This window comes from Muntiacus reevesi, chromosome 13 (genome assembly GCF_963930625.1).
Source record: "Muntiacus reevesi chromosome 13, mMunRee1.1, whole genome shotgun sequence".
NCBI classification, from domain to species: Eukaryota; Metazoa; Chordata; class Mammalia; order Artiodactyla; family Cervidae; genus Muntiacus; species Muntiacus reevesi.
The window spans coordinates 17195077-17221959 of record NC_089261.1 but is presented as its reverse complement, the minus strand read 5'-3'; the positions used below and the strand labels follow the sequence as shown (position 1 = coordinate 17221959).

At 47.6% G+C, this 26883-nt stretch overlaps 1 protein-coding gene across 1 annotated transcript in view; it reads right to left on the bottom strand.

Annotated features, from left to right (window-relative positions):
- Positions 1-7782: 7782 nt before the first annotated feature.
- The window catches only part of SRRM4 (serine/arginine repetitive matrix 4), a 160723-nt gene continuing 141622 nt past the window's right edge, over positions 7783-26883 (bottom strand). Inside the window, exons 9-13 of the mRNA XM_065905037.1 lie at positions 17137-17441; positions 14333-14536; positions 11327-11437; positions 10299-10439; positions 7783-8074 (exon numbers count right to left, since the gene is read on the bottom strand). Of these exons, the coding sequence (XP_065761109.1) occupies positions 7783-8074; positions 10299-10439; positions 11327-11437; positions 14333-14536; positions 17137-17441 (1053 nt within the window). The remainder of the gene's footprint in view (positions 8075-10298; positions 10440-11326; positions 11438-14332; positions 14537-17136; positions 17442-26883) is intronic.

The following is a 26883-nucleotide window of genomic DNA, read 5'->3' as shown; positions in this document are numbered from 1 at the left end:
AGGGAGTGGTGATGTGATGTGATAGTTTTTTTTTTTCCATTTATTTTTATTAGTTGGAGGCTAATTACTTTATAATATTGTAATGGTTTTTGCCATACATTGACATGAATCAGCCATGGATTGACATGTATTCCCCGTCCTGATCCCCCCTCCCACCTCCCGCCCCACCCCATCCCTCTGGGTCTTCCCAGTGCACCAGTCCTGAGCACTTGTCTCATGCATCCAACCTGGGCTGGTGATCTGTTTCACCTTTGATAACATACATGTTTCGATGCTGTTTTCTCTAAACATCCCACCCTCGCCTTCTCCCACAGAGTCCAAAATTCTTTTCTGTACATCTGTGTGTCTTTTTTGATGTGATAGTTTTGAATCTTCCCCAGGGAGGTAGTCCCATCTAAGATTCCCGAGGGAGATTTCTGGAGGGTGGTTTTGTTTGATCTTTCCTCCTGAGCTAATTAATAACCCACTCACGTGTAAACAAGGGGCTGAAACAACCTCCCAGTGGCCCTGGGGGTGGGAGTGAAGGTGGGGCTGAGTCACATCCTCCTCTCTGGCCCCTGGGATGTTATTCTGGGATGGTATTATCTGTATGTGTGTGTGTGCATGTACACATTTTTTTTGGACCCAAATAGTATTTGAAAAAAGGAATGAGTTTCGAACATTTTGAAAATCAGGAAAGTCAATCTAAAAATTCAGATTCCCTGGACAAATTGAGAGACGTGGCAGCCCTGAGTTGAGATTTCTCTGTGGCAACCGTGCATTGGCCTCCCTGGCTCCCCAGAGTCCCAACTCTGTCCACTTCCCCACCTGGCTGCCCTGTGAGTATTTTCAACACCTGTTTTCTATGGCAAGAAACTTTCACATGGGACAGTGAGAACGTTTCTGGAGGCCTCCACTGGGTCTTGGGGGCCCCACTGTTCTGAGCAGGCTACTTTAGCCTGTCTTTGAGTCCCTCCCATAACTCAGACTCGATTTGGAAAAGTTATTATGCTTACCAGCATTGTGCTTTCTACGGACTCAGTCTGTTATTTTGTTTTCTTAGCACCACTGTCCCATCTGGTTCTCAGAGCAGCCCAGGGAGGTCGCAGTTGCTGTCCGTTTTACAGATGAATAACCTAAGGCCCAGTGGGGTGTGGTCCTTGCTCCCCGGCATACCACTAGGGTCCAGATTAGAATCCAGGTCTTTGGACTCCCATATCTGTGCCCCGGACTGAGCTTCCTCCTAACTGTGAAGACCTCAGAGATAAACTTTTACCAAAGAAAACTGGCCACTTACTTCATGAGCAGAAGTGCTGTGGGGCAGAGCAGAGAAAAGATGTGTCTGGAGTCAGTCCACTTGCATCCTATCATGGACTCTGTGGTCTTGGGCTGGTGACTTTGCTTTCCTGGGCCTCCATTTTCCTCTTAGTAGAAAAGAGATCTTAACACCTATACCTAAGACAGGTGGGTGCCGAAGACTAAGATTAAAAAGGCTTCGGGAAAGGTGGCCGCTATGAATGTATATGTGGACCCCAAATACTTACAGGCTTGTTTTGAAGAAACACTGGGGCAATGTGTCACACACAGCAGCTGCTGCTGGGCTGTTCTCTGTCCCCACCTCCCTGTCAACCTCCCTCCGATTCTGGGCACCATACGTAGACAGAGTATGCTGGGCCAAGGATGAGAACACCATACCATGGAACCTTTTATTAGAACAGAGACATGTTTTGTACAGGCTGGGAAAAAAAAGCCAGAAACCCCAGGAAGGTTATGCTTAGCTGTGGACACCAGATATCAAACAAGCCACGGCCACTGTGTCACTGCGTGGAGGACAGGGTCCCAGGATGCCGGCAGACACAGCAGCTTCTCCTCCTTTGACGTGGGCGGGTGGGTAGAGGCCGGCTGCTCGGGCTGAGCTGGGCTGCTGGTGGGTCCCCCAAGTTGGGGTTTTCCAGATGGGAGTTCCAGCCCCTGATGTGGAGAAATGGCCCTGGGGTGGATCAAGCCCCCTCCCAGGGCTGCTGTGGTAGATTCTACTGGGTCCTTGGCCGATGGCTGCTGAAGGAGACAGCTGGAGATCAGGAGAGAACAGATACAGCACAAAGAGAACTCCTCACAGCCTACGCCTGGCAAGAAAGAGCTACCAGGGGAGAGCAATGGGAGGGCACGGGGTCAGGCAGCTCGGAGCTCAAGGGAGCCTGGGTAGGGCAAGTGCCCCCTTCCCGGACCTCAGTTTTCTCACCTGAAAAATGGGTCACAGCAACATGACTAGTCTCGCTGGCTGGTTTGATCAACTGCACAAAATGTGACCTGACACAATACACGGGGTCTGAAATCCGGAGCACGGCAAAGCCGTCCAGGCCTGTCCTTTGACTATGCTGGATGGTTGGGCTTGCAGAGAAGTTCAGGCTCATACAGAGGGCTTTCACCAGGCCACAGAAGTTCTCAGGTGCCAGAACCTGGAGGTCTCCCGCTTCTGCCAGGACTCAGCTACTCCCAACTCACTCTGCAAAATAAGTCCACACCCTGCTTCTTTATTTTCTTCTGACCCTTCAACCTATAGTCAGCATAAGACACGAGGGATTCTACATCTGACTGTCTGGAACTTACCGCCTCAGAGTTAGAACCCTTCCCTCCACCCTACCAAGAACACTTAGGCCAAGACCCGTTTTACAGATGATAAGACTGAGGCCCGAGAACACTCCATTGCACCCAGACGGACACATATAGGCAAGAGAACCACATAAGAATGCTGTTCCAGTCTCTTTGGCTCGGCTCGTTAGAAGATGAGGCACAGCTTTTCTTGGCCAGAGAAAAGGAATTACAATTTTCATTCTCTTTTTTTCGCTCCCTCTCTCTCTTTTTCAAGGAGTTGTGACTTTTTAATAGAAGTTGGTTTGTGCACAGGCATTTCATTCCTCAATTAATTTCCATCTAAATGAGGTTTTCCCGGAGATAACCAGTGTTTTAGTTCCATTTGAGCTTAATTTGTATGACTGAAGCCTCCGTTTCTGCCAATTCCAATTTGCCGGGTGATTCTAGCACTCATTACCTGGGCGAGAACGTCCCCACCACAGACAGTGGAGCTGAGAGACAGACTGATTTCCAATAACATTTCCGGAGAAGAAGTGGTCTCTCACCTCTCCCAATACCACTCAATAAATAGGAAATAAATTATTCATTAAGCCACGTTCTGATGAGGGGCCCCCATCATGGTATTCACAATGCAAAACAACTACCAACAAAAAACAAAACCAACAAACCCTCAGAAAACTGAAAATAATGCAAAACAACAGCCACAGACAGAGAGGAGATATCAACCCCATCGGTACCACTGGCCCGTGGGTGCAGAGAAGGAAGCAGATGCAACAAAGCATTGCTCAGTTGACACTGTGTCTACCCTAAGGTCCTCAGCTGGACACCGTTGGCCAATGGAAGGGATGTAGTTGGAGGATTCTGGTTTTTTGTTTTTAAATCAGACACAATTTTCTATTCAGCTGGAAAAGAAAGTAAAGCACGGGAGGCTATTTTGAATATTTGTGAAAAGGAATACAGCAAAAGAAAAGATAAAAATCAGGCTTGAGAAGAAGAAAATGGACTTTGAACCTTTGGAAGCACCCCAAATATTCACCTCTTCAAACAAAGCCTTTGGGAAAGGAAGATGGGTCTCGGTAAATAAAGTGATGGGGGCTCTCTGAGACTGACAGCCTCGTGTCTTTCAAACATCACAATTTGTGTGTTTTGTTTCTGAAAGACTGAATTTCCTTTAAAGAAGGGAACAGATGGAGGCAGAAATGCAGTCCAACCTGGATCAACTAGAATGTTCTTGGGTGGGGGATTTGAATTCACTTTTCTGAATCCACTAATGGGAGTTCACACATTGCTTTTAGGCTTTATTCTCATGATTGAGAACCTCCTAAAAATGTCTGAGGATATTTTCCTTTTTTCTCTAAGTCTCAGTGAACTTATTAGGTCTTTGAAGAATTGCCCAGGCCCCAGGTCAATGTTCTGGGTTGTATCTCAAAAACTCCTCCACTTCTCAAAGTTGGAAACTTTGGCCCAGAGAAAGGAAGCAATTTGCCTAGCTCCACACATCCAGGGACTATCCAGAGCAGGAGGGTCAAAGGGCCTCATGTTGTTTGACCTCAAGCCACATCTCCCTCCCATTTCCCATACTACTTTTTTTTTTTTTTAATTTATTTATTTTTATTAGTTGGAGGCTAAATACTTCACAACATTTCAGTGGGTTTTGTCATACATTAATGTGAATCAGCCATTCCCATACTACTTTTTAAAATAAGTTCTAACCATGAGCAGGTTTCAGGCCGTCTGTATCATCCCCTGGAAGCAGAAGTGTACTGAGGGTGAAGGATGCAGAGAAACAGCAGGGCCAGGCGTGGGGGTGCTGGTTAAACAAGGTTTACCAGTGCCCCAATAAGAGTTTTATTTTTGGATGGAAAGAAAAGGAAATGTAAAGGAAATCTGAGAAACACACCAAGTGACAGGGAAGGGCAGATTTTCTCCCAGGAGGCATTTAAGTTCTTGCAAGCTTTCCCAGGCTAGGGGTACTCCTTTGCTTGGGTTAGAGCAGAGTAAAGTCACATTGCCAGGGAAAACAATCAGGGATGTTGAAAAAGTCTCACCAAACCCAGGGCCGGACCAGGCGAGCTGGCCATGCCAAGGCAGTGAAGAGTGACTTTGGAAAGGGCGGGCACCCTCTCCACTCAGCTGCTAGTGGGTGAGAGAGCCAGGGCTGGTCAAGACCTCTGGATCCTGGTTCCCAAGACAGGTTTTGGAATGGCCTTCTCGAGGGGGTTGGGGGTGGGGAAGCTCCGGCTGCTCCTTTCATTTTGTTTGTTTTCCAACTTCAGAAATAGTAGTATGCTCTCTCCTGAGGTCACAGAAAAAGGCTTTTGCTTTGGGTTTGTCTCTCTCTCTCAGGATGGCTGATACCTTGTCACTAGGGCAACCCTGAGCTCACAGGGGATGGGGAGATATTAGCTAAGGGGGTGTTCAGAAGCATGTGTAACTTCTATGAAAACACTTAGCTTAGGCTCAGAAGAGCACATGACCTCACCCACTAACATATTGCCTGGAATAAGGGTGAGATTCAGAGGTGCACATGTTTCACGCTGCGCGCGTCCCTAAAGGTCTTTCACAGATGAGTTAGACTTCGAAGCTTGTGCCTTATGTGCTAACTTTAGACTCTAACCCCCACGTCAGCTGTGACTCTACAGTGTCAGGTCAGCACCTTAGCTCATAAGCTTCTTGACCATTTTCATTTTTTTGGTACTTCAGTTAGGTAACTGGTAGGCAGGGGGACTGGGGTGCAGGCCTGAACTTCACCCGACTTGGGCTTAGTCATGAATCTTTGGCCTGAAGTGCTTCTGTGCCACCTCCAGTGTGTTCCAAGCTTAGAGCTCTAAGTCTCTCCCTTTCAGGGAAAAGGCAAACCTCCCCACCCACATCCAGCCTCTCAAATTCCATCCATAGAGACATGAGGGGGAAAAAAAAGAGAGATGCACAAAAATACTTTAGAAGTTTCCCCTCCTCCCCAAACACACATACCACACACACACAGATACACACATCCTCTCCATATAAATAAATAAATACTTGAATACTGCTAATGGCAACCGAGAGAAAGAGAGAGGGAGGCAGAGGGAATCCCATAAATAAATAAATAAACATAAATAAATAAATAAGAGGTTAGCTAGGAGCCCCAGGCAAAAATGGTCCCCCAGAATTGCATGGATGAAGGCAGTCTGGACGGGGGCTCTTGGGTCTTTCACTGCTGTCCTGCTAAGGAGGTTCTGTGGCTCCAGAAAGCCTTTGTTTCCATGAAGGGAGACTGGAGTCCAGTTCGGGCTCCTGGGCGGGGAAGAGGGATATTTACAGTTGCTGCACAGGCCCTCCCAGGGCACCTGCCCCTGTCCAGGCACCTGCCATCAGGCCTTCTGCAGTGACCACGCTGGCATCCATTAGTCTTGGCGGGCGGGGCCCAGTTCTGGGCCAGCGGGCGTCATGGAAAGGCCGGGTCCCCCACTGCTGCCCTGGTGCCTGACTCCCCTCTCCTGGTGGAGGAAGGACTTTCCGGATCATTGCAGGGCAGTTTCTGGCCCCACAGGCTGATACGATGGGAAAGACTGGGGAGGGAGGACATTACTGCTTCTAAGAAACAGGATTTTTTTTTTTTCCAAATGTTTCCCCTCCTCGGGGTACAAGGGATAAAGAATATTTCGTTCTCTGCTTCCCAAAGCCCAGGTTCCAAAGCTGGGGACTGTCCCTCTCACCCTCTCCCTTCATGCCCTGCCCAGCTGCTGTTGCCACCACAAACTGGACTCTTACCCGCAAGGCTCCGGAAAGCCAGTCAGCTGGTGAGGGGGATGCCCCAGAGTTTATTTTAAGGATCTTCTCCCTCATGCCCCTGTTCTTAGCGCCCTCCGTGGGTGAAACAGCTGGTGGTGTTTGTGTGTTGGAGATCAGCTTACCTTCACTGCCCAGCCCCGGGCAGGGGTGGCGGGGAGTGGGGTGAGGGCAGAAATGAGGGTGGGGCTTTTCCCAACCTGGTAAGAACTCTGGAAACCAGCAGGAGCTTCAGAGCATTCAACCTCCTTTCCCCCAGACTCTCTGGATTTGGATCTTCCCCCCAAACCTGGGCTGCTGTGCCCCATCCTGGCAAAATTCCTGAGGGGCAAAGTGGCTGACTTAGGCTGAGGGTGGGTAGGTGGGTGAGTGGGCGCTTGGCTGCAGTGGGCAGGACCCAGGGTGCGGCAGTCTGGGCAGTGGGGAGGGGGCAGGCAGGCGCCAACTGGAGGGTAAGGCCAGACTGGCTGGCGCTGGGACTGGCAGCTGGCCACGGCACTGGGGAATGTTCAGCAGATGGTCCCGTGGAATTGAGCTGTTGCCAGCTACTGGGGCTGAGGCGAACTTGGGAGGTGCGGGTGCAGACCAAGCTGTCCTGACTGCCCACTGTGTCCTTTCGCAGAGGCCGCAGGGTCCCTGTGAACCACCAAGAGGCGTTTTGTGTAAATGGCCTGGTGGCCTCTCCACGGCTAGAAACTACTGGGCTCCTCTTCCTGACCACAAGGAGCTACTGGGAGCAGCGGACTTATTCCCCCCTCCTTCTTGCTTCTATACTCATGACCAGAGAGTCCATCTCCTATCTCCTGACACCTAGTACCAAGTGAAATGTCCACGTCCCCTAGTCACGTGTTCCCCTTTCTAGGACCCAATAGCCTTTCAGCACTTGCTCTGACCTATGTGCGGAGCTAAAACTCCTGATCCCCTCTCTTGGACCTGAACCGCCCTGCTCTCTTCTAATATCCACTCCTCACCCCATGGGACTCATGGGGATCCATAGAGGTGTAGCCACGAGATTGGATGAAAGGAGAAGGAGGGCAGCTGTGATAAATACCACTGGTCTTCGGTATGCAGCCTGGCAGCAGTGGGTTAGCAGAACTCTCTCTACATTTTCCTGGCCAGACCCAAACTTCTTAGTCATGGACTCATTGCGCCTTACAAACCGTTGAGGCTTTTCTGTGCCAAAAGAAGGTAGTCTTCTCCATAGGCTCAGGCCTGAGCTGAGCCCCAGAGGGTGTGGTGGAAGCTCCCAGCAGCTCCACATCGAGGCTGAATCCCCCAAACCCTCCTCTCCTCCTCCCCAGGAGAGCAGGAAGGACAGGGCCTAGGAGCCCTCAAAGCTGTCTGTCACCAAGGAGAAGGCAGGGTGGGCGGGGAGTGGGGGAGACTGCCAGAGTGAAAGGGGCCCCACGGGCAGTGGGCTCACGGGAGGGCCCTGGCTTAGCGCCTCGTGCTGGAGTAGCTGTCTGCTGAGCTGTAGCTCCCACTCCGACTCCGACTCCGGCTCCGGCTCCGGCTCCGGCTCCGGGAGCCCAGGCTGGGGCTGCGGGAGCTGCAGCTGCTGCTAGTGAGGGTCCTGCTCCGGCTGCGGCTGCGGCTGCGGCTGCGGCTCCGGGAGTAGCTTCGACTGGCTGAGCGGCTGCTGCTGCTGCTGTACCAGGAGGAGGTGCTGCTGAGGCCGCTGGACGAAGAGGGGCTGGGCCGGTAGTAGGGGATGGGGCGTTTCCGGGCACTGCAGAGATCAGAGGGGGAAAGTGTCAGGGCAGGACTCCTCCCAGCTGTAATCCCGGGAGCACAGGCATTGTCCCAGGAGACAAGTTCCAGCTCCTTAGGGGGAAAAACATCCTGTTACTCTTCCCTTGCAGTCCTGAGAACATTAAGGAGGTGGTCTCAGTCTAGTGCTGATATGCTTTGAAAAGTGATAATCTCGCTTTTTTAACACAGCAAGGCTGGGCTCAGAGAGAGCATCCAGCTGGCCACAGAATCTACATCTCAACTTTAATCATAGTTTTGTTAGGGGAAGCACACTGATTGAAACCGCCCACCCTGACTAGGCACCATAGTAACCATTTGCATGAGTTTTTTTATGACAGGAGATCCTAATAAGGATTACGGAACTAATAAGCCACCACCAGCCAGAAGAGTTCGGGAAAGGTGGAGAAGAGACACTGCCTGTCTGTCCACTTCCCGGAACCCCTCTCGCTAGCATCCATCTTGGCTGAGCGATGCGTGCCCCACCAGGAAAGACTCTGAATTAGAATGATTGGCCAAAGACCACCCAGAAACTAATCCCATCACCATAAAACCCAAGACTGCAAGCGAGCCACGCGCAGAGCAGTTCTCCTGGGCTCCCTTACGTACTGCTCTCCACCCGGGTGCCCTTTCCCAATAAAATCTCTTGCTTTGTCAGTATGTGTCTCCTTGGACAATTCATTTCCTAGTGTTAGACAAGAGCCCAGTTTCGGGCCCTTGAAGGGGTCCCCCTTCCTGCAACAGTTTTGTTTTGCTATTTTTACTAGAACCTTCTATTTATGGCAAAAGAGGTTGATTTTTCTATTTATTGTAGTGTATCATTTCATTTTGAAATAAATGTATGGACCTAAAAAAAAAGCATACCTATTTAAAGAAAATTAAGTAAGCAGTACACTTAATCAGACAAGGCAAAAGTGGTGGATGACGGAAGCTTGGGAAACATTGAATGGATTCACTCAGGTGGATTATTTGGGGTTGAGTATGGAACCCAGACAGCCTTTGGAAACACCAGTCCCTTTTTCTTAGCCTTACTCCAAGTCCACTCCAAGGATACCTCTGAAAGTCAAGGCAGTGAGTATAGGACTCCCACCATATGTGCCAGGCCAAAGCAGGCCGTTCAGTGAGACATCTGAGAAGATGACACCATTACCCTGCCTTACTCTGGGGCACAAGCTCTTTTTTCTCCTTCTGGTCATCTCCAGGGAGGACGCATTGGCAGCCAGGATTCTCCTTTCCTTGTGGGTCTTTGGACTGAGTAGCTGACCCTTGGAGGACCAGAAAGAAGACCCACCAATTTTCAAGAGCCATTTTTAGGGCAGCATTCAGCCATTCTCTCCATTTCAAGGCCTGAGAATTCTCAGACTTCAGGATTCTCTTCTAGGGCTTTTCTCATTTAAGACTTTACCTGTTACAGAAATCTTTACCCACCGAGTCTGACCACTCAGTCCATCACAATGGCACACAGTGGGTTCTAGTGCTCTGCATTTAAGTGTATAAATTGCATTCATACCTCTTTGCCTCTTTTCATTTTATTTTTCTGACACTTCTAGGAGTTATTTCTTCCAGCAGTTCATGGGTGAAAAAACTTAAGATTCTGGGAGGTAAAGAGACTTTCCCAGCTCACCCGGAAAGTGGCCCAGCCAAGATTCCTCTCCAAAATACTGGTCTTCCCCTTACCCACTAGCGCACCCCACTCCCCCACCCCCTTCTGGTACCTAAACAATCCTGTTCGCCCTCTCTACCCTTGGTTCAGGGTATAATTACCTACGGTTGTATTCAAGCCTTGCACCTGGGCGCGTGGGTCTAAGGGTGGAGCCAGTGGCTCCACCCCCATGCAAAGTCGCCGTTCAGTTCCTTGCTCGCGTCCAGTTGCAAGGCTGGACCTCATTCTATGGCCCAGCCCTGCCAGCGGCATTCCGGCAGCTTCCGCAGGTTCCGGCCACACCCGATTCCTCAGGCCGGCTCCACCCTTTGACCTGCCACCTCATTCTAGCCCCGCCCACCGCCCCGCCCCCTCTGGCAAGCCCTCTGGGTGGTGGGGTGCTGACTCGCTCCAGGCCTTGAACGGAAACCTCATTTCAACGGTTGGGGAGTCCCTGAGCTCCTACAGTCCTGAAATGCAGCCCCAAAGCGGCTCCAGCGGGTGGGCGGGTGGGAAGGGAGTGCAAGTGAGGAGGAGGTGGTACCCGGCCTCCTGGCCTCACCTCGTTATCCTCCGCGCCTCCAGGTGGCTCGGGGAGTCTCTCCGGCGCTTCCTCATGGGCGAGTAGGACCGACGTCTCCGCCGAGCTCGCTCGCGCTCGCGTTGCTGCGAATCCTTCTCGCTGTACTTGGGGTTCCGCTCCCTGAAGGGGTGCGGTGACGGGGTGGTTACTGGGGAGCTGAGTCTGCCCTGGCTTTTTCGGTGTGAGCGTGTGGGAGAAGGGCGCCCACTTTGCCTCCTGCCCACTTTACCCCGCTGGGGCAGGGGACAGGGTCAGCACGGGGCTCCCAGGGAGGCCGGAGGGAAGATAGCATCGTGGGAGAGTCTATGTGGATGACTGGCTACTGAGGAGGGTGTCAGCCTTTGAAGGTGGGCATTGCAGGGGTCAGGATATGAAGGCTAGGTGGGTGGGCCCAGGTGCCGAGTAAGAAGTGAGAATTAGGGGCTCTGGATATAGGGATGTGGGGTGGTACTAGGTGTGTGAAGAGGCTGAGGGCTGGGGATATGAATTCCGGGGTGTGGCTGAGGATTTGGGGTAAGTACATGAGGATGCAGGGAAGTTCTGGGGACCTCACCGCCGCTTGAATAGGACATAGGGAACCACTAGGAATGCTGAGTCACCTTCCCATCCATAAGCGGGCGGGGCTTAACCGGAGAGGAACTGGGCAGAGCTAGGGAGATGCTCCAGAGAGACGATGTGGGAGAGAAGTGAGTGAGGGAGTGAAAGTCGCTCAGTCGTGTCCGACTCTTTGTGACCCCATGAAATTCTCCAGGCCAGAATTCTGGAGTGGGTAGCCGTTCCCTTCTCCAGGGGATCTTCCCAACCCAGGGATCAAACCCAGATCTCCTGCAGCCCAAGAATACTGAAGTGGGTAGCCTATCCCTTCTCCAGCAGATCTTCCTGGCCCAGGAATCAAACCGGGGTCTCTCCTGCATTGCGGGCGGATTCTGGACCTGAGCAAAGGAGCAAGGCCGGAGGTGGAGCCTAGTTCGAGGGGCGGGGTCAGTGCCTGGGGGTGGGGCCTGTACCTGCTGGGACTGTAGCGGGAGTAGCTTGGGCTGCGGCGCGACCTAGAGCTTCTGCTAGGCGGGCTTCTCTTGCCAGACTTGGAGGAATAGCTGGGAGAGCGCGAGGAGGACCTGGAGGAGAAGAGACAGCCGCTGAGGGGCCTGCTGAGCTCCTCCGGACTTGCCCCGTCTGTCTAGCGTTTTATTCAGCTGGTCCCCGGGGCCTTTTTATTTCTGGAGGCCCTGCGGAGGAACCCAAGCCCTTACCTGAGGACGAAATCCCCTCCCTTTTGAATGGTTAGTAATAATATCAACAACTTCACTTTATTGAGTTCTTCCTATCCTAGCCATTTGGTAGCTGTGTGACCTTGGGTAGGTGATTTCACTTCTCTGGGCCACTTTTCTGATCTGTAAAATGGTAAAAGTACTTACCCAATTAGAATTGTCAATTAAACGAGTAAATTAGGGTAAATTACTTAGCATCTTGGTGTACAGCCAGCACACAGGAAATGTTTATTATTATATGATTATCATATATTTTACTATGTGCTGGATTTTGAACTAAATGTTTTGTGTATATTATCCCATTTAATCCTCAGCACTTCCTAGGGTTAGACTCTGTTATCAATCCAATTCTATAGATGGGGATACAGAGGCAGAGAGAAATGATGTGATTTGTGCAAGGTCCTCAGCTAGTAAGGGGTTTGGACCCATGTCTGTTTGGCTACAAGATGCTCCTGACTTCTGCTGGATGATGCTGTGTGCATCCAAATTACTAGCCCCTATGCTGTTTCCAGACTTCTTTCCTTTTGCTAATGTCTTCCACTTTTAGAGAAACCAATCTCTTGGTTTCTCCACGAGTTTCCCAGAAACATCTACCCTGCTTCCTCAGTCTTTCAAGTAATTTTCATTTCACAATTGATGACTTGATCTGCTAGTTGTTCGTGCTAGGGTTGGGAGGGATTATGTGGCCATGTCTGTGTTCAGTGGGAAAGAGCACTGTGATGGATTAGTGATGTCTGCCATGGGCACAGGGATGAGTAGGGGGGACACTCCCCAAAGCTTTCCTATCTATTTTCAATTTGAAAAGAAGTCTTGCTCTAACTTGCCCTCACCTAGGTGTTCCTTAGTCCCTTCCTACTTTCTTAGGCGATCATAATAACTATCGCTCTGGGACTATTCTACATACTGTCCAGGGTGAGGAAAGGAGTGTGGACAAGGAATAGCTCCTGGGACAACAGTGTCCAGCTGTGGCCCCCCAAAAATTTGCTTTTGCCAACTTGCTCTTTCCCCACTTATTGAGAGACGTTAGTAAAGAGTGTGAAGATGAAACATGTTTTTGGCTGCTTTGAAAGGATGTCAGGCATTTCTATCCACTGTGGTACATACTGTCCTTTTTCTGTGCAACTAGATGAATCATTTTTCATACTTAAAAATCAGAAATAACTGCTCTTCCAGGCAACTAGTTCAATTTTTATCTTTTTTATTTATAATGTAAAGGAACAATTTCCCATTTTCGTCTACCAGGGAGCTTAGAGTCACATTTGCAGCACACCTCCATAGTGACTACCGTCATCCCTCAGTACCTGTGGGGGACTGGTTCCAGGAGCCCCTGTAGATACCAAAATCTGTAGATGCTCAAGTACCTTTTATGAAATGGCAGAGTACATTGAATACACTGGTCTTTCATAAATAGGGATGTGAAACTCCCAACTACAGAGGGCTGACTATACAGAAAGGTAGGACCTGCCATTGGGAGTTAACCTTCCTCCTGATTTAATTCTATTTCTCTCCTTCATTCTCTGTTTTGCCTGATTTTTTCTTCTATTTATGTCACTCTATCATGTTGAATTCCTTGCCCTCTTATTCTGAATGAACTAGTCTTGAGGTAAACATCTATATAAGTAACTGTGTTTTGATTATATGGTTGCAACAGAGGAACAGTCTGGTTGCTGTTGGAAGTTCTTGTTTGTAGAGGGACACTGGACTTCGTGAAGCCATGGGTTGATTAGATTGGATGCAATCTTCCAATTCCCGAGATCTCATGTCTCTGCATTCTGCTATATCATTATTCCACATGAGAAAATCAAGTAATAACCAATGATTATTGGAATTGAGTGGTAAAATGCAAAGATGGGCACAGTTCTTCTCCCTGTATCCATGCCCCTTGCAAGATGACTTTGCAGTTCCTCCCACTAAGAGGAGCATCCCTTGTATCTATCTGGATTGGTCTTGTGACTTGCAGTGGCTAAGGAAATGGCTGAAGAGATCATGCTTGTTCCAAGCCAAGGACTTGCATACTACTGCTCTCTTTTGGAACCCTGCCATCACCACGTGAACAAGCCCAGACAAACCTGCTAGAAGATGGAAGGCCACATGGAACAGAGATGAGTCAGTTGGGGTCATCCAAACAAGCCAGCCCCCAGCCAACCAACCAGCTGATGTAAGACACATATGTGAACCCAAGACGGAATAGAAGAACCAGTCAACTGAGTCCAGTCCAAACTGCTGACCCACAGAATCAGGAATGAAGTAAAAACTCACTGATAAGGATGCTACATTTGGGGGCATTTTTTTGGGGGGGGCTGTGCTCCATGGCATGTGGGATCTTAGTTCCTTAACCAGGGATGGAACCTGTGCCCCCTGCAGTGGAGGCACAGAGTCTTAACCACTGGACCACCAGGGATGCCGTGGGGACAATTTTTATGCAGCAGAAGATAATTGATACACATGAGTGGATCCTCGTGACAATAACAACAATCAGAACTGATACTGTGTTCCAAGTACTGATTTAAGTGTTCAATAGTCCTCAGGACAATCCTTCAGGGTAAGATATATTACAGTTTTCATTTCAGTAGGGGAGGAAACTAAGGATCAGAGAAGTTAACTGACACCCAAGGCCATCGGCCAGTAATGGATAGAATGGGTATTTGAACTCAAATTTGTTCCATTCCTGTTCCTTGGGGGTCAAAGGACATCTGTAGTTAACCTAGCTAGCTGAAGAGTCCAGGTCAAAACTGCACTCACCTTTTCCCAGAGGAGGTGGATCGGCTCCTGGTGTACCTGGGGGAGGCTCTGGGGTTTGGGGATCGGGAGGAGTGGCTGGAGGAGCGTGTGCTGGCGTAGGAGGAGCTTCGGGAGCACCCTCTCATGGGGGAGCTCCGGGCTGTGGATGGGACCAAATTGGACTTCTTCACCTCGGTGCATTCCAGACATGGTGACTGAAATCCTCTGCATGGGGGAGAACCACTGTTAGCACTGGCCTGCCCACTGGTCTGGGGGCGTCTTGAGCTGATGCTTACTTCCCTACCTTTGCCTTGGCTATGGTGCTCCTGCAACCTGCGTTCCTCCTCCGGCCCCACCTTTCCCCCTCTTACTACCTCTGGAAAGATTTCCCAGACCACAGATGTTAGAGGAGTAGAGATAGAGTAGAAAACACACCAAAGGGGAGGGGGCAGGGCGGGTGTGATCAAATCCCACGGCGCAAGATTTAGTTTCTCTCCTATCTTTTTCAGTCCCTCTGATTATATTAATAAGAAAGCCTGGGTTGGGTACTAGTGGGTTTTTACTGTCTCTTTTAACACTTGCAAAGAGAGAGAGCAGGACTGAGACTCAGAACTTTGGGTAGGCAACTGTAACTAACTAAAATTAAATACTTTGTTTTAATCATATGTATTTTCACAGGTGCCTTCTATTAGGACAAGAGATAAAAATTTTCTATTTAAGATAGTACTATAAGTTTCCTTGTATTAAAAAGTGAGTTTATTAAAGTAAATAAAAGTAACAGAAGTACCTGGATATGGAACAACTCAAAAACTGGCTGATTTAAGTTCGGGAAACTGGTGTAGCCCTTTTTGTAGATGGGGCAATGGAAACCTAAAGAAGGGTAGAGGCTTGTTCAAACTCACACAGAGGACAGGGTCCTGTCATATCCTCACCTTGCCTAGAGCCATGCTGGATTCCTGTTGGTTCTTAGTAAGGACATGTTCATTTGGATTGGGTCAAGGGTCAAGTTCAAATCACATTAATATGGTTTCATCATGACCCAGCCCCTGCTCACCCTCGTCTCAGCTCTGCCACTTTCCTCTCTTGACTGTAGTCACACTGGATTACTGGTGTCTCCTGGAACAGTCCTGTTCCCTTCCTTGTCTGCATGCCGTAGAACATCCCCACTGCCCGGAGCCTGTCCCCTTCCTCTTTGTTTGACCACTCCTGCTCATGGCTTCAGGCTTCTTGACTCCCTCCAGTTCTCTTGTGTCACCCCATGTGTTATCACAACCCCCAGCCCCAATGCCTCCCCCACCCCTAGATGGCTTGCTTGGCCTTATAATTGTTATCTCCCTATGCCAGACACCAAGCTTTCTGGAGACAGAACTCATGTCTCTCTGGACACTGATCTCAGCACCGAGGACAGAGCCTGAGACATTATGTCCTAGGTCATCAATAAACAGCTGTGGAATAAACATGCTTAGCCTCTTAGCATCCTGGTGCTTCACAAGCATCATCTCATTTATTCCCCCAACAACCTTAGGAAGTTGGTACTATTATCACCCCTTATTTACAGAGAAGACTCAGAAGGGCGAGTTCCTTGCTCATGGCCACTCAGAGTCTCAAATCCTGATCTGTCCAGCTCTGAAGCCCATGTCCCTGCTCCCTTGCCAGCCCCCGCTTTTACTGTCTATGGTTCCCCTGATTCAGAACTGATGTCTCTTCCACACTGCCCTCTGCTCATAGCTGACATGACATAAATAGCCATGGATTTAAATATCATTTATATTTCACAGTGAAAGGTTGGGTCTAAATTATTGAATCCTGCTGTCCATGTAGATCAGATTAAGCAGGTACCTGCTAGATGCTATTCAGGCTTAACTCCAGTTCTGGAGATACAAATCTGTGTTTTCAGTCCTGGCACCAGCCCTTATTAACTGAGTTTCTTAACTATTCTGAGCTTCAGTTTCCCCATTAGCTAAAAGAAAGTTATAATAATACCTATCCCATAAAGGTTGTAGAAGGAGTTTAGGAAGATTATCGGTGGAAGGCACCTGGCATAATACCTAGCATTTAGTCAGGGCTCCATAAATAATAGTTTCTGTTACTGTTGTTATTGCTATTCTCAGTATTTCTGGCATAATAGCTTTAAAGTAAATACTGTGGTATATTTTTAAATGATAGTGACTTAATGTTAAGACTTTCTCCTGGAATTATTGATAAAATTGACATCTTTTTTTTTCCTGCCCAACTTCCATTCCTCCTTCTGATTAACAGTACCCTGCTTTCCCTTCAGAAAACCAGACTTTCTTCAATTTTAGTGTACACAGGAATATTCATTAGCTCTGATGGTGGCATGTGACAAATTCTAGCCAAGAACACAGCATCCTCTGGGCAGTGTGTTTGGTCTTGGGTGAACAAGCTGGACTAAGCAGAGCCAATGAGCATTTGCCTTGATAGTTTGCTGAAATTTTGGGAAAAGAGGCATTTCCCTTCCATTGGCTAGCTAGATCGACAGGATGTTAACTGGATGGCATATTTGCCAATGCTTTGGGATGATCTGCTTGAAAATAAAGCCAAGAGGGGGGAAGCAGAGCTGAGAGAAGTAATGGGAAAGGCAATTTCTCAATGACACATTTTTGAGACCCTGGATCCAGCTATACCTGAAGCTGATATCCTTGTCCCTCCCCTCTCAATATTATGCTAATTTGTCTCTCTTTTGCAAATCAAAGTCTCCTGGGTTGGAGTGTGTGTGTGTGTGTGTGTGTGTGGTGCAGTGCCAGGTTAGAGATTGAGATAGTGGAGCTCAGTCAGGACCCATCCTCCCATCCAAGTGCACTGACCTTGACTCTCTGCCCCTGCTGGTGGGGGAGAGGTTCTCCAAAGTGGCCCCCTTGTTCTGGGGTGAGGAAGTGGTGAAGGAGTTCCCTGAATCAGAGGTGTTTCCACTGTTGGGGTCCCGGCTCTTGCTTAGGCCCCCACTGGGGCTCCCCTTCTCTTGACCCCGAGACCTGGTTGAACTGATTTGCGTGGAGGGTGGCGAGGAGGTGTCATTGCCTGAGTCATACTCCTGGGAGCGTCCTCGGGAGGTGGTGAGCGGGCTGGCTGTTTTGGTAAAGAGGTCAGCAGCAGACCCCGACCCAGTGATCTGAAAGCAAAAAGACCCGTTGGACACTGCTGAGTGCCGGGCCTGTGGGTTGCGTCTAAATAACCAAGAAATGTTTACCATCATGATGCACTGTAACGAAAGGAAAGAGAGAGAGGAGAGGAAAGAAGAGACGCCAAAAAACAAAAGCACAAATTCCTGAAAGAATACCACAGAAAGGAGATCTTTTTTTTTTTTTTAAACCCCCTGCTAGGATAACTGGAAGATTTAGGTATCATGCAGAGAAAAAGCATGCGATCCAGATTAAACAAAAGAAAAAGGAAATTATACAAAATTTCTAATGAATTAACTCAAACAAAAGAGACAACTTAAAAGAAAGGGGGTGTGTGTAAACACCCTTAACCTAAAACAACAATAAAAATAAAGAAAGGTAGGGGGAAAGAAAGGAAGCTATGGGCCTGAAAAAATACATCTTGAAACTTAAAAACGACAAAAGGAGATAAAGCCAAAATTTTAAATGTCAACAAAATCTTCAATGAATTTGACTTTTTTTTTTCTTAAAGAAAAAGTTGCCCAAATAGAACCCTAAACAAATATCACATGGGGAAAAGAAATCAAATAAAGATGAGAGGGGTTTTTTTTTTAATATAAAGTCGAGGTCACAAAATGATATTTTAGTAGTTTCCAACTAAAGGGGAAAAGAAAGGGTGGGAAGACAAAAAAATGGAAGTCAAATTGTCTGACTGAAAACAAACAAAAAAAAAGCTCTCTACGGATATTTGCGTGTGTCCTTTCCCCCTGGAGAAGGTAGCTAAGGCTCTCGAGTGGCTTCTAATAAATTCTCTCATGTCTTTGCGGATTATATCCACTTACCAAGCAAGAACTCCTCCTTTAGTAGGTAGGTAAGGTGTAAGAGAAAGGGAAGAGCGGGCAAGGTGAGTCCATCATTAGAGTCGCAAATGACAAGTAAAAACACACACCTTTCTGTACATCCTCACACTGGGCCCTGAACTTTGGACTTTGGGTTTTCAGTGTTCTTGACAGGTGAAGCATCACTTCTGGTTGGCTTTCTCAGTAAGGGGACCTCAAGCCATCAACACTGACCTTGTCAGTCCCTTAACGCCCAAGTTGGATCAAGAAACCCTTGCTGACAACACAGATGGTGGCTAGAGTTTGCATCAATCTGAGATGTCAAGATGGGGGGCGGGGCACAGGGAGGGTGTGCTTGTAACAAACGGCTTTGGGAGGGGCTTGGAGATTTGGCTTTGGGGTGACTGGGAATGCAGAAGGGTCCCCAGAATCCTGGGTGTGGCTAATCTAGGGCAGATGAAGAAGTAAAGGAGGTGATGGAGGAGAGCCAGCCCTTGGGAAGGCTATAGAGTGTTTAGAAGTATAATGGATGGTTTTCTTTAAACACTCAGACCAGTCTTACAGCTCAGATGACACCGTTGGATCGGTCCCTATCAATATACCATGCTTAGCTGTGGGCAAGAGGGACCTCTGCCTGGGTCTCCTCCAGTGACAACCATTCCCATGGGTCGAGAAATCTGCAGGGCTACCTGGAAACCTTTCCTTGAGATTAGTCTCTGGAGACCTGAAGTCCCAGAATTCTCTGTTTAAATGGCCGTTGAGTCCCCTTCCAGGGTGTCTTCAGGCTCTCCATGATCTATTCTCCCAGGGATAGACCATGCTTCAAGTGTGCACATTTGTAGGTCCAAATATGGCTATCTGAATGGAATTTGGATGTTCGGACTGAGGTGTCCATGTGCATGTGTGAGAGGTCCGTCATGGTGATGAAGCAAGATGCGGGGGGAGAATAGGAGGGACCAGGGCGTTGGGGCAGATTCTCTCCACACTGTCATGTTGTGGTCCGGCACTCCGAGGGGTCCGAGGCCCTAAATCCAAATCTGACTCTCCCGATCATTTCAAAGATATGTTTGCCAAGATAGGAGAACATACTTCATCTAAGTTTGCTGTCTTGATTTAAAAACATTTAGTGTATGGCTTCTCCTTCTATACTCTTGTCCCAGGCCCTGCAAGTATTAGCACAGATCTCACCATCAAAAGTCTGCTTCCCCCACCCAGCTTCTCCTATGAACTTTGAGCCTAAAGAAGGGGGGCGCTAGGGATTTCTTAAGGAAATATTTCTGTCTTCTCAGCAACTGGTCATGAGGGTGAGATACAGAGACACTGGAACAGTGAGAATAATAGCAGTGGCTCCACCAGCTCGGGATATCAGCTCCTGGAGTTGGGGAGGCAGAACTTCCTTTGCAGATTCTCCCAGGAGGCTTTGCACACCGACAAGGTGATGGTCCAGCTTTACCAACTTTCACCCAGTGCGGCTGCCACTTCCCATTTGACAGTCTGGCTAGTTTTGCTCTGGGACAAGGGATCTTAAAATAAGGTTGCCCAAGTGGGGCTTTCTAGTGTGAGATTTCTTTTAAAATTAATGTAAAGACCCCTTTTCCATTCAGCTTCTTTCTGTCTTCTGGTTTGCAGGTTGGATGCCAAATCTTTACCACCTCTGTGAGTTCAATGGTTACATGTCTATTTCCACCACCTCTGTCAGGAATGAGAAAGCATCACACAAGGCAGTTGGACCCTGGGACCTGGGACCTGGGGTTTGGTCTGGGGTCATGGAATCTTTGCCTCAGAGATGATGAGTGTTTGGTAGTCAGTGTATCACAAGTGATTCAGGTAAACCCTTCCTGAAGGAAGCCAGGCTGGACTATGAATATAATGGGTTTCGTTATCTTGTGGCTTGCTACCTGGAGGCATCCAGGTCGGGCTTTTCTCCGCTCAGGTACTCGTTTCCACCTTGACTACTAATTTCAAAGCATATGTCCTGGTTCATCATGAGTACCCAGGGAGAAGGACTTCCTGAAAGTAAGGCCCCTTGAGGCTAATGGATCTAGACAGGGACCGTGCCTTTTTCACGTTCTCAATCCCATACACTGAGCTCACAGTGACACTTTCAGTGTCTCTCCACCTGACCACAATCACTATCCACATGTAACAGAACTGAGAACTGTATAAGGCATCATGCTTTTCTATCATTGCCAGAAAACAGAGATAATCGTGCTACTGAAATGTCTTCACTAACTTGACCCTATGCTAAAAATACCAACCTCTCCTGCTTATTTAAAAGTCCCATTTCTTTGGATGAATCTAAATTCTTTGACATGCATGACAGTGTCCTTTACAACCCAATCCTGTGTCCTTCACAAACCTCATCTCTTCCATACAGCCCCTCCCCAGTTTTGGTTTGTACAACCTTAAGGCAATCAATTGGGAAGTTTTCTTGGTTTTGCCACCACATCTTGCTTTCCCAACCCCAGGCCATTTGCACATGCCATTTCCTCTGCCTAGAACATTTTCCCCCTGTTCCTTACTTCACATGGATAAATTTATTCATCCTCCAGTTTACGTATCACCTCCTCTTGAAAGCCTTCTCTGAGTCCCAGGCCAGGATAACACAAAACTCTCTATTTCATTCATTCTTTCACTCATCCATTCACTCATTCAAAAATGAGTGACTTTTGTCTGCCACAGCACTGTTACTGGGTGGGATAATTACCTGTCTCTATCTGGATGGGCTGAAAGTTGGGGTCTTGAGACCAGCTCAGGGCTGGGCATGTAAGCTGCAGAGAACCTCTATAATCAAGTTTTAGGTCCAGGTCAGTGGCAGAGAGAAGGAAAGCTCTTCCCCCCAGCCCTCCTTGGGCCTACAATCTCAAGAGAAAGCAAGAGTCTACAGATGCTCAACAGCGTAAGCTCCAGGCTAAGGTGAGAAGCTCCAGACCTGAGGAGCCTTCCAGATGAGACAAGCAGTGCTGGGTCTCTTTACTTCCTTTGCCACCTTCTGCTATTCTGGGAGGTCAGGTTAAAACATGAACTGGATCTGGTCTCTTGCACTCAACAGGGCTGCTGGCCCATGCACTGACTTTGTTTGGGTGCTAGAATGGTGTTCCTCCTGGGTCAGGAAATTGAAAATGGTGCCCCTTCTGGTCAGACAAATTAGAAAAAAGACACACCTTTCTCTGGACTGAAGCAGCCTCATGTCTGTTTCCATAGCTGGCTTGACAAATGGAGAGTCAGGGGGGTTTAACTCCAGAGCCTTTGGACAGGGCACACCCAGCATAATGACATGCCTGGCAGGTCCTGGGTACACAAATCTTGACCTGCTTGACCTGCTCTAAGGATTACTTTGAAGGTTGGGGGAAGAGGTGGTAGCCCAAAGACCTTCATTTCTGTTACCTTCAGTGACCTCTACTTGGCTGTGTCTTTACCAGTCTTGATGGGCTCTGCCCCTGTTTCCAGATGATAGAAATATTTTCATAAACTCATTAGGGATGTCCAGATTGTTTAATGACTTGTGAGTCTTGGATTCCTCCTTCTCCAGAGGAGGGAAGATATAGCTCAGGGGGGCCAAAGGCAGACTGTAGGGGGGGTGTGCATATATGTGTGTGTGTGTGTGTGTATAAGGGGGTGCCGTGACAATGCAGAGGAGCCCTTCACGTCAAGGACATAATGACAGGCAGACAATAGAAGCCTCTGTGCTCTTGCCTCCTGTCCCTAAGTGTCTCCTTCCTCGTCAGATACTCACTCCTGCTCTGCCATGTAAGAGGCAAACTGTTGCCCAATGGACACTGACATGACAGGATGGCCCCCCTTGCTCCTCCCTGTCTTTCATTTTGATAACAGGCCTCTCACAATTCATCTTCTCCTTCATCTCTTCGAAATTTCTCTTCGACGCACATAACTGCTCTCTGCTCCTATATCCCCATCTTAGCTGCAAAACGGTCCTCAAGAGGCTCACTGGGAGGAGTCCTTCTAGATCCACTTTTGTACAGGAACAATGCACTCATGTACTGGGGACCCCTAGATAAGGCCTGCGACCCTCTTACCAGGCTTCTCTTCTGAGGTCCACTCTGAACCCTTCCTCCACCTCAGTCATGTCCTTCTTTCCATGTCTTCACAAAGGCCTATTTTGGGGGCTTTGCACAAAAGTTCAGCCCCTGTAAAATTTGTTTAATCACAAAGTGAAATAATACCTGTCTCCATGTGGATTCTCCTAGAAATTGAGACAGGAATTTGAGTGCTGGCAGTTTATTTGAGACCAAGGAATCTTATTTGAGGGGCAGTGAGCTGGGGGAGAGAAAAGAGAGAGGACAGAACTGGCTCCAGAACTCATCTCAACCAAGGAGGGAGCTGGATATTTATACACCAGTTCCTCACACTCATGGGTTAAAGGTTGCCCCCAAGAGATGTCAATTCTTCAGCAGTTTCAAACTGCCGCCCAGCCAAGCAAAGTGGTCTTTAGCAGCCAGAGAGCAATACTGGAAGCTGGACACTGGCAGTATGTGAAGTGGGGTGGGGTTGGGGAGGGGACGTAAATGGACAGCATCAGTCTCAACACCCCAAATCACCCCTAGAAAACTGACAGGCCAAGTTATGCTTTGCTTCAAGTTTCAAGTTATGCTTTCTTTGACCCACTTATTGGCTAAACATATTTATGTTCGCCAATAAATTTGAAGGAAGTGTCAACATTGTAGAGTTGGGCATACTCACATAGCAAACCCATTTCTAGTTCATGCTGAAACTTAAGAGGATCTGGCAAGATTGAGTCAGCATTCCTGCTGGGTAATAATCAGTTTGTGAGTAATTGGAGCTGCCCCTTTTAGATGGGGCATGGGCTTTCCTGTCCTTAGGCCTTATGGGGTCCCTGTTGCTTATCTATTAGTGGCCTGGCCCCTGAGACATCTAAGTTGGTGACTCTCTGTTCTAAGTGTTCATTGCTACCCGAAATCTATCTGAAAGCAGCACAAACATCATGCATTTTGTATATTTCATCTCTCCCTCCCGTCTTCCCCATCTCTGCCCTTTCTACCCTCTTGGATTTTGTCAGTGAAAGAAACCAGGAGACCAGAGCCATGGAGCCCTGTCCAGACCCCAGAGCTATTACACAGTCTTCTCTTTTGAGTCATGATTGCCAGTCTCAGATTTTTTTTAAAGGACAGGTTGCTTTTCACAAACTCATGGCCATTGGGACTAAACAAATGAGTACGTTCCCTTTATTCTTTTAGCCCCCACCAATGTGAAGATGGTTTTTTTTTTTTTTTTCTTCATTTGAACTCATAAGCTTGCCTCTTCTTTTTCCTTAATATACTCAGCATCAACACTTGGATTTTTCTAATAAGTAATTAAATCCCCCCACCACAAACTCCAGCTCCTGGTGTTTCACTGGGAGTCTCTCTCAGCCCTCCAGGGAAGCTGGCACCATTATTTATTGTTTTTGTTTCAAATCATTATTTAATCAAGAATGGGAAAAAAAGGCAACCTCTCACTTACACTTCAAAATTTAATTTCAGCTGAATTCTGAGATCAAGAGGCAGCACGGCCTAATAGGTTACAAAAATACAATCAAGAAGAGAATTCCAATTAAATTGAACAAGTCCATTTACTGAGCTTCAAATGGCCCCATGGAGAGAGATGGCTATAAATTTTTTTTCCCTCCTTGCCATATGGGGGACTGGAAATTCTCATGTGAATGTAGAGCTGCACGGCAGAGCTTTTAGCTAGAGGGTTCTGGTTATTCCCCACCCTCCCTTTTTTAAACCCTTTTGTTTCACAAAGACGTTAAGTTTATTTTCCTTGCTGTTGTTCATCTTCCTTTGCACACTAATTAGGAAAACAGCAAAAGAATGGATTCATTGACCTGTTGGGAGTTCATTTGAGAGGGGGAAGGATGGAAAAAGGCAGGGATCTGCTGAGGATGGTGGGAAGATGACAAAGTCCTTCAGGGCTGCGGGGTGGGGGACTGTCCCACTGGGCTGTTCACTGAAATTGACCTTGGGCTCAGGGACAGAGTCTAGCCTCCTCTCTCCTTCGCTCCATCAGGAAGCTGAAGGGGACTGGTAGCTTCAACCTCACCATTTCTTATTAGCCCCTCCTTTTTCAGAAGCCCCTCTTGATAACCCTCAGCCTACCCGTTCTTGAAAATTTCTACATGGATCCAGTTAGGCAAAATTTTCACCAGTCCAAATTCAAATGAGAAAGTAAGTTCAATGGAATGAGTTCTTCATCCAGCTAAATGCATTTGACTTAAAGTCTCATCCTTTCTTCTGAGGCCATGGCTAGTCTCCCTGCTCTGCCTGGTACATGTCCCTTTCATTACAGAAAATGGTGGTTTTCTTTCTTCCGTCCTTGCTTGGCAAAAGTAAAAGTTGACAATGTGATTCCATTTTCCATATAAAAAGAATAACTGGTCCCACAAATGCCTGAGTCTCACAGCCCCTTTCTCCCGCGTTTTAGTCCCTTTCCTCTCTAAACTACAATGAATAGAACTGAACAGTGAGTCTCTCAGTTTGAGCAAGGGCTCAAAGCCTTTTGCAGAAAGTACAAGAACCTGGGACAGAGGTGGGAGGGCTAGGCCCTCCAGGTATACTCCCTCAGGCTCATTTCCCCTGGTATGCAAAACAGAAGGCTTTTCCTGTCATTCTTCTAGAGTTGTTCTGAAGTTCATCTGAGATCTTAGATACAATTAAACTTTTTGAGGCCAGGGATGTTTCAAAAATACCATGTCTGGGTTTATCAGGAGCAAGTTTAATTAAGCCATTATGATGACAAATCATAACACTAGCAACTACTGTATATTGTTATGTCCCTAGCACCAGGCTAAGTTTTGCTCACAGAATAGAAGCTAACAAAGGCAGAAACCTGTCTGTCTTGTTCACTGCTACTCACCAAGTGCCTGGTACATAGTAGGTGCTTAGTGTATGCTTTAAAACTAAATGGACAAACTGATCTCATTCCACCCTCACAACTACTCCATGAAGTAGGTATGATTATTAGCTAAAGGTGCAGATTGGGACACAGCTTCAGCAAAATAAAATGACACAAGGGCGGTCAGGTCAGTAAGCACCTGAACCCTGAGGGCAAATGTTCTGGCTTTGAGTCTTCACTTCTACACTTAATAGGTACCTTTTACTTAAGTTTTCCAGTCTTTAGTTTATTCTTATAAAATAAGGATACTAATGGAAACTCCCTTGAAAGGCTATTGTAAGAAATACATGAGGTGACACGTGTAGACTACAGCACATAGTAGGTGCTCAGGGAAGCACGAGCTATGGCTCAGTCTCACAGGGAGATGAGGTCAAGAACTCCAAAGTGTGTGGATCTGCTCCAAAGCTCCTGTCTTCATCACTATCCTCTCCTGCTTCCTCCTGTTCACAAATGAGGCCCTCTCTTATAGAGCCCAAGTTCTGCTTTTTTTTTTTTTTTAATCTGTGCAAGTTTTTGTTGACAAGGATTATGTGGAAACTGCTGGCTTGCTGCAGGCAGGAAGAGAAAAGAAGCCTTTTCTTGAGTCTAACTTCAGTCTTGATAAGCCCCTTTAAGTTCCCCCTCCAGTTAGGGTAGACTTAACTGAGAACTCTCTGCTATAGGGACAGGGTGTGGCCAAACTTTGGGGCCACCAACCTCTCTGTCATCCAATTGGCCCTCTGGCTATCAGAGTAAGCGTCTGAGATATAAGCCATGATTCATACTAGCTCCTCTTCCTCCTAATTGGGCTATCTACTTAAGTCATTTCACCTCTCTGAGCCTCAGTTTTCCCATTTGAAAAATGGTGATAATGATGGCACCTACCTCAAAGAATTTTTTTTGTGAATCAAATGAGGGAAAAAAAGAAACCTGTATAAAGTATGTGATTGTGCCTGGCATGTAGTGGTATTTACCATTCCTTTATTCATCAGCCAACTCAACTGGGTGAGCTCCTTCTCATCCTTCAAAGCCCGACTTATAAGTTCCTTTATTTGTAAAGTCCTCTCAGGCACCAAGATCTCTTAGACATTGTCTGGTCCTTTCCCTGTGGTCCTATTACATATTATACTTGTTTCTATCACCTCCAAGGCTGATATTGAAAATATTCAACAACTGGTCGAGTGTGAGTACTGCCCCATCTGAAAATAACCAGGCTTGGCACTGAAGGGCTGCCAGGTACCAATGTTTAGCTGCTGGTCTGTGAGAAGGTCCAGGAGGTACCAGAGGAGGGAAGGGATGGCTTTGTTGACTGGAGAGTGGGTGGCGACAGGGTGTATTTATCAACTGGTTTGCAAGTATTCAAGTACCGACTCAGTCTCAGTCCTAATGACAATATTTATCCTACAGTACTTCAGTATTCTGTGGATGACTAGAGCGTGAGCTCTGGGATTCAGAAGCCGGCTTATTCATCTGTCTCTCTAATGCCTTGAACAGAAATGATTAAGTGTAGATAAGAAATGAATAAGGCCACAAAGGACTGACTCCTTGGGACCCTCCATTTGGATCTGGGCTCTGACCAAGCAAGAGGACTTCTAGTTATCATCAGCTTATTTATTATTTGCATATTCACATATGTAAGTAGGCCCCCTTGATGTCATGTGCCCATCCTTGATTCTTTTTTTTTTTCCATCCTTGATTCTTTAAAGAGCTGTGCGTATGA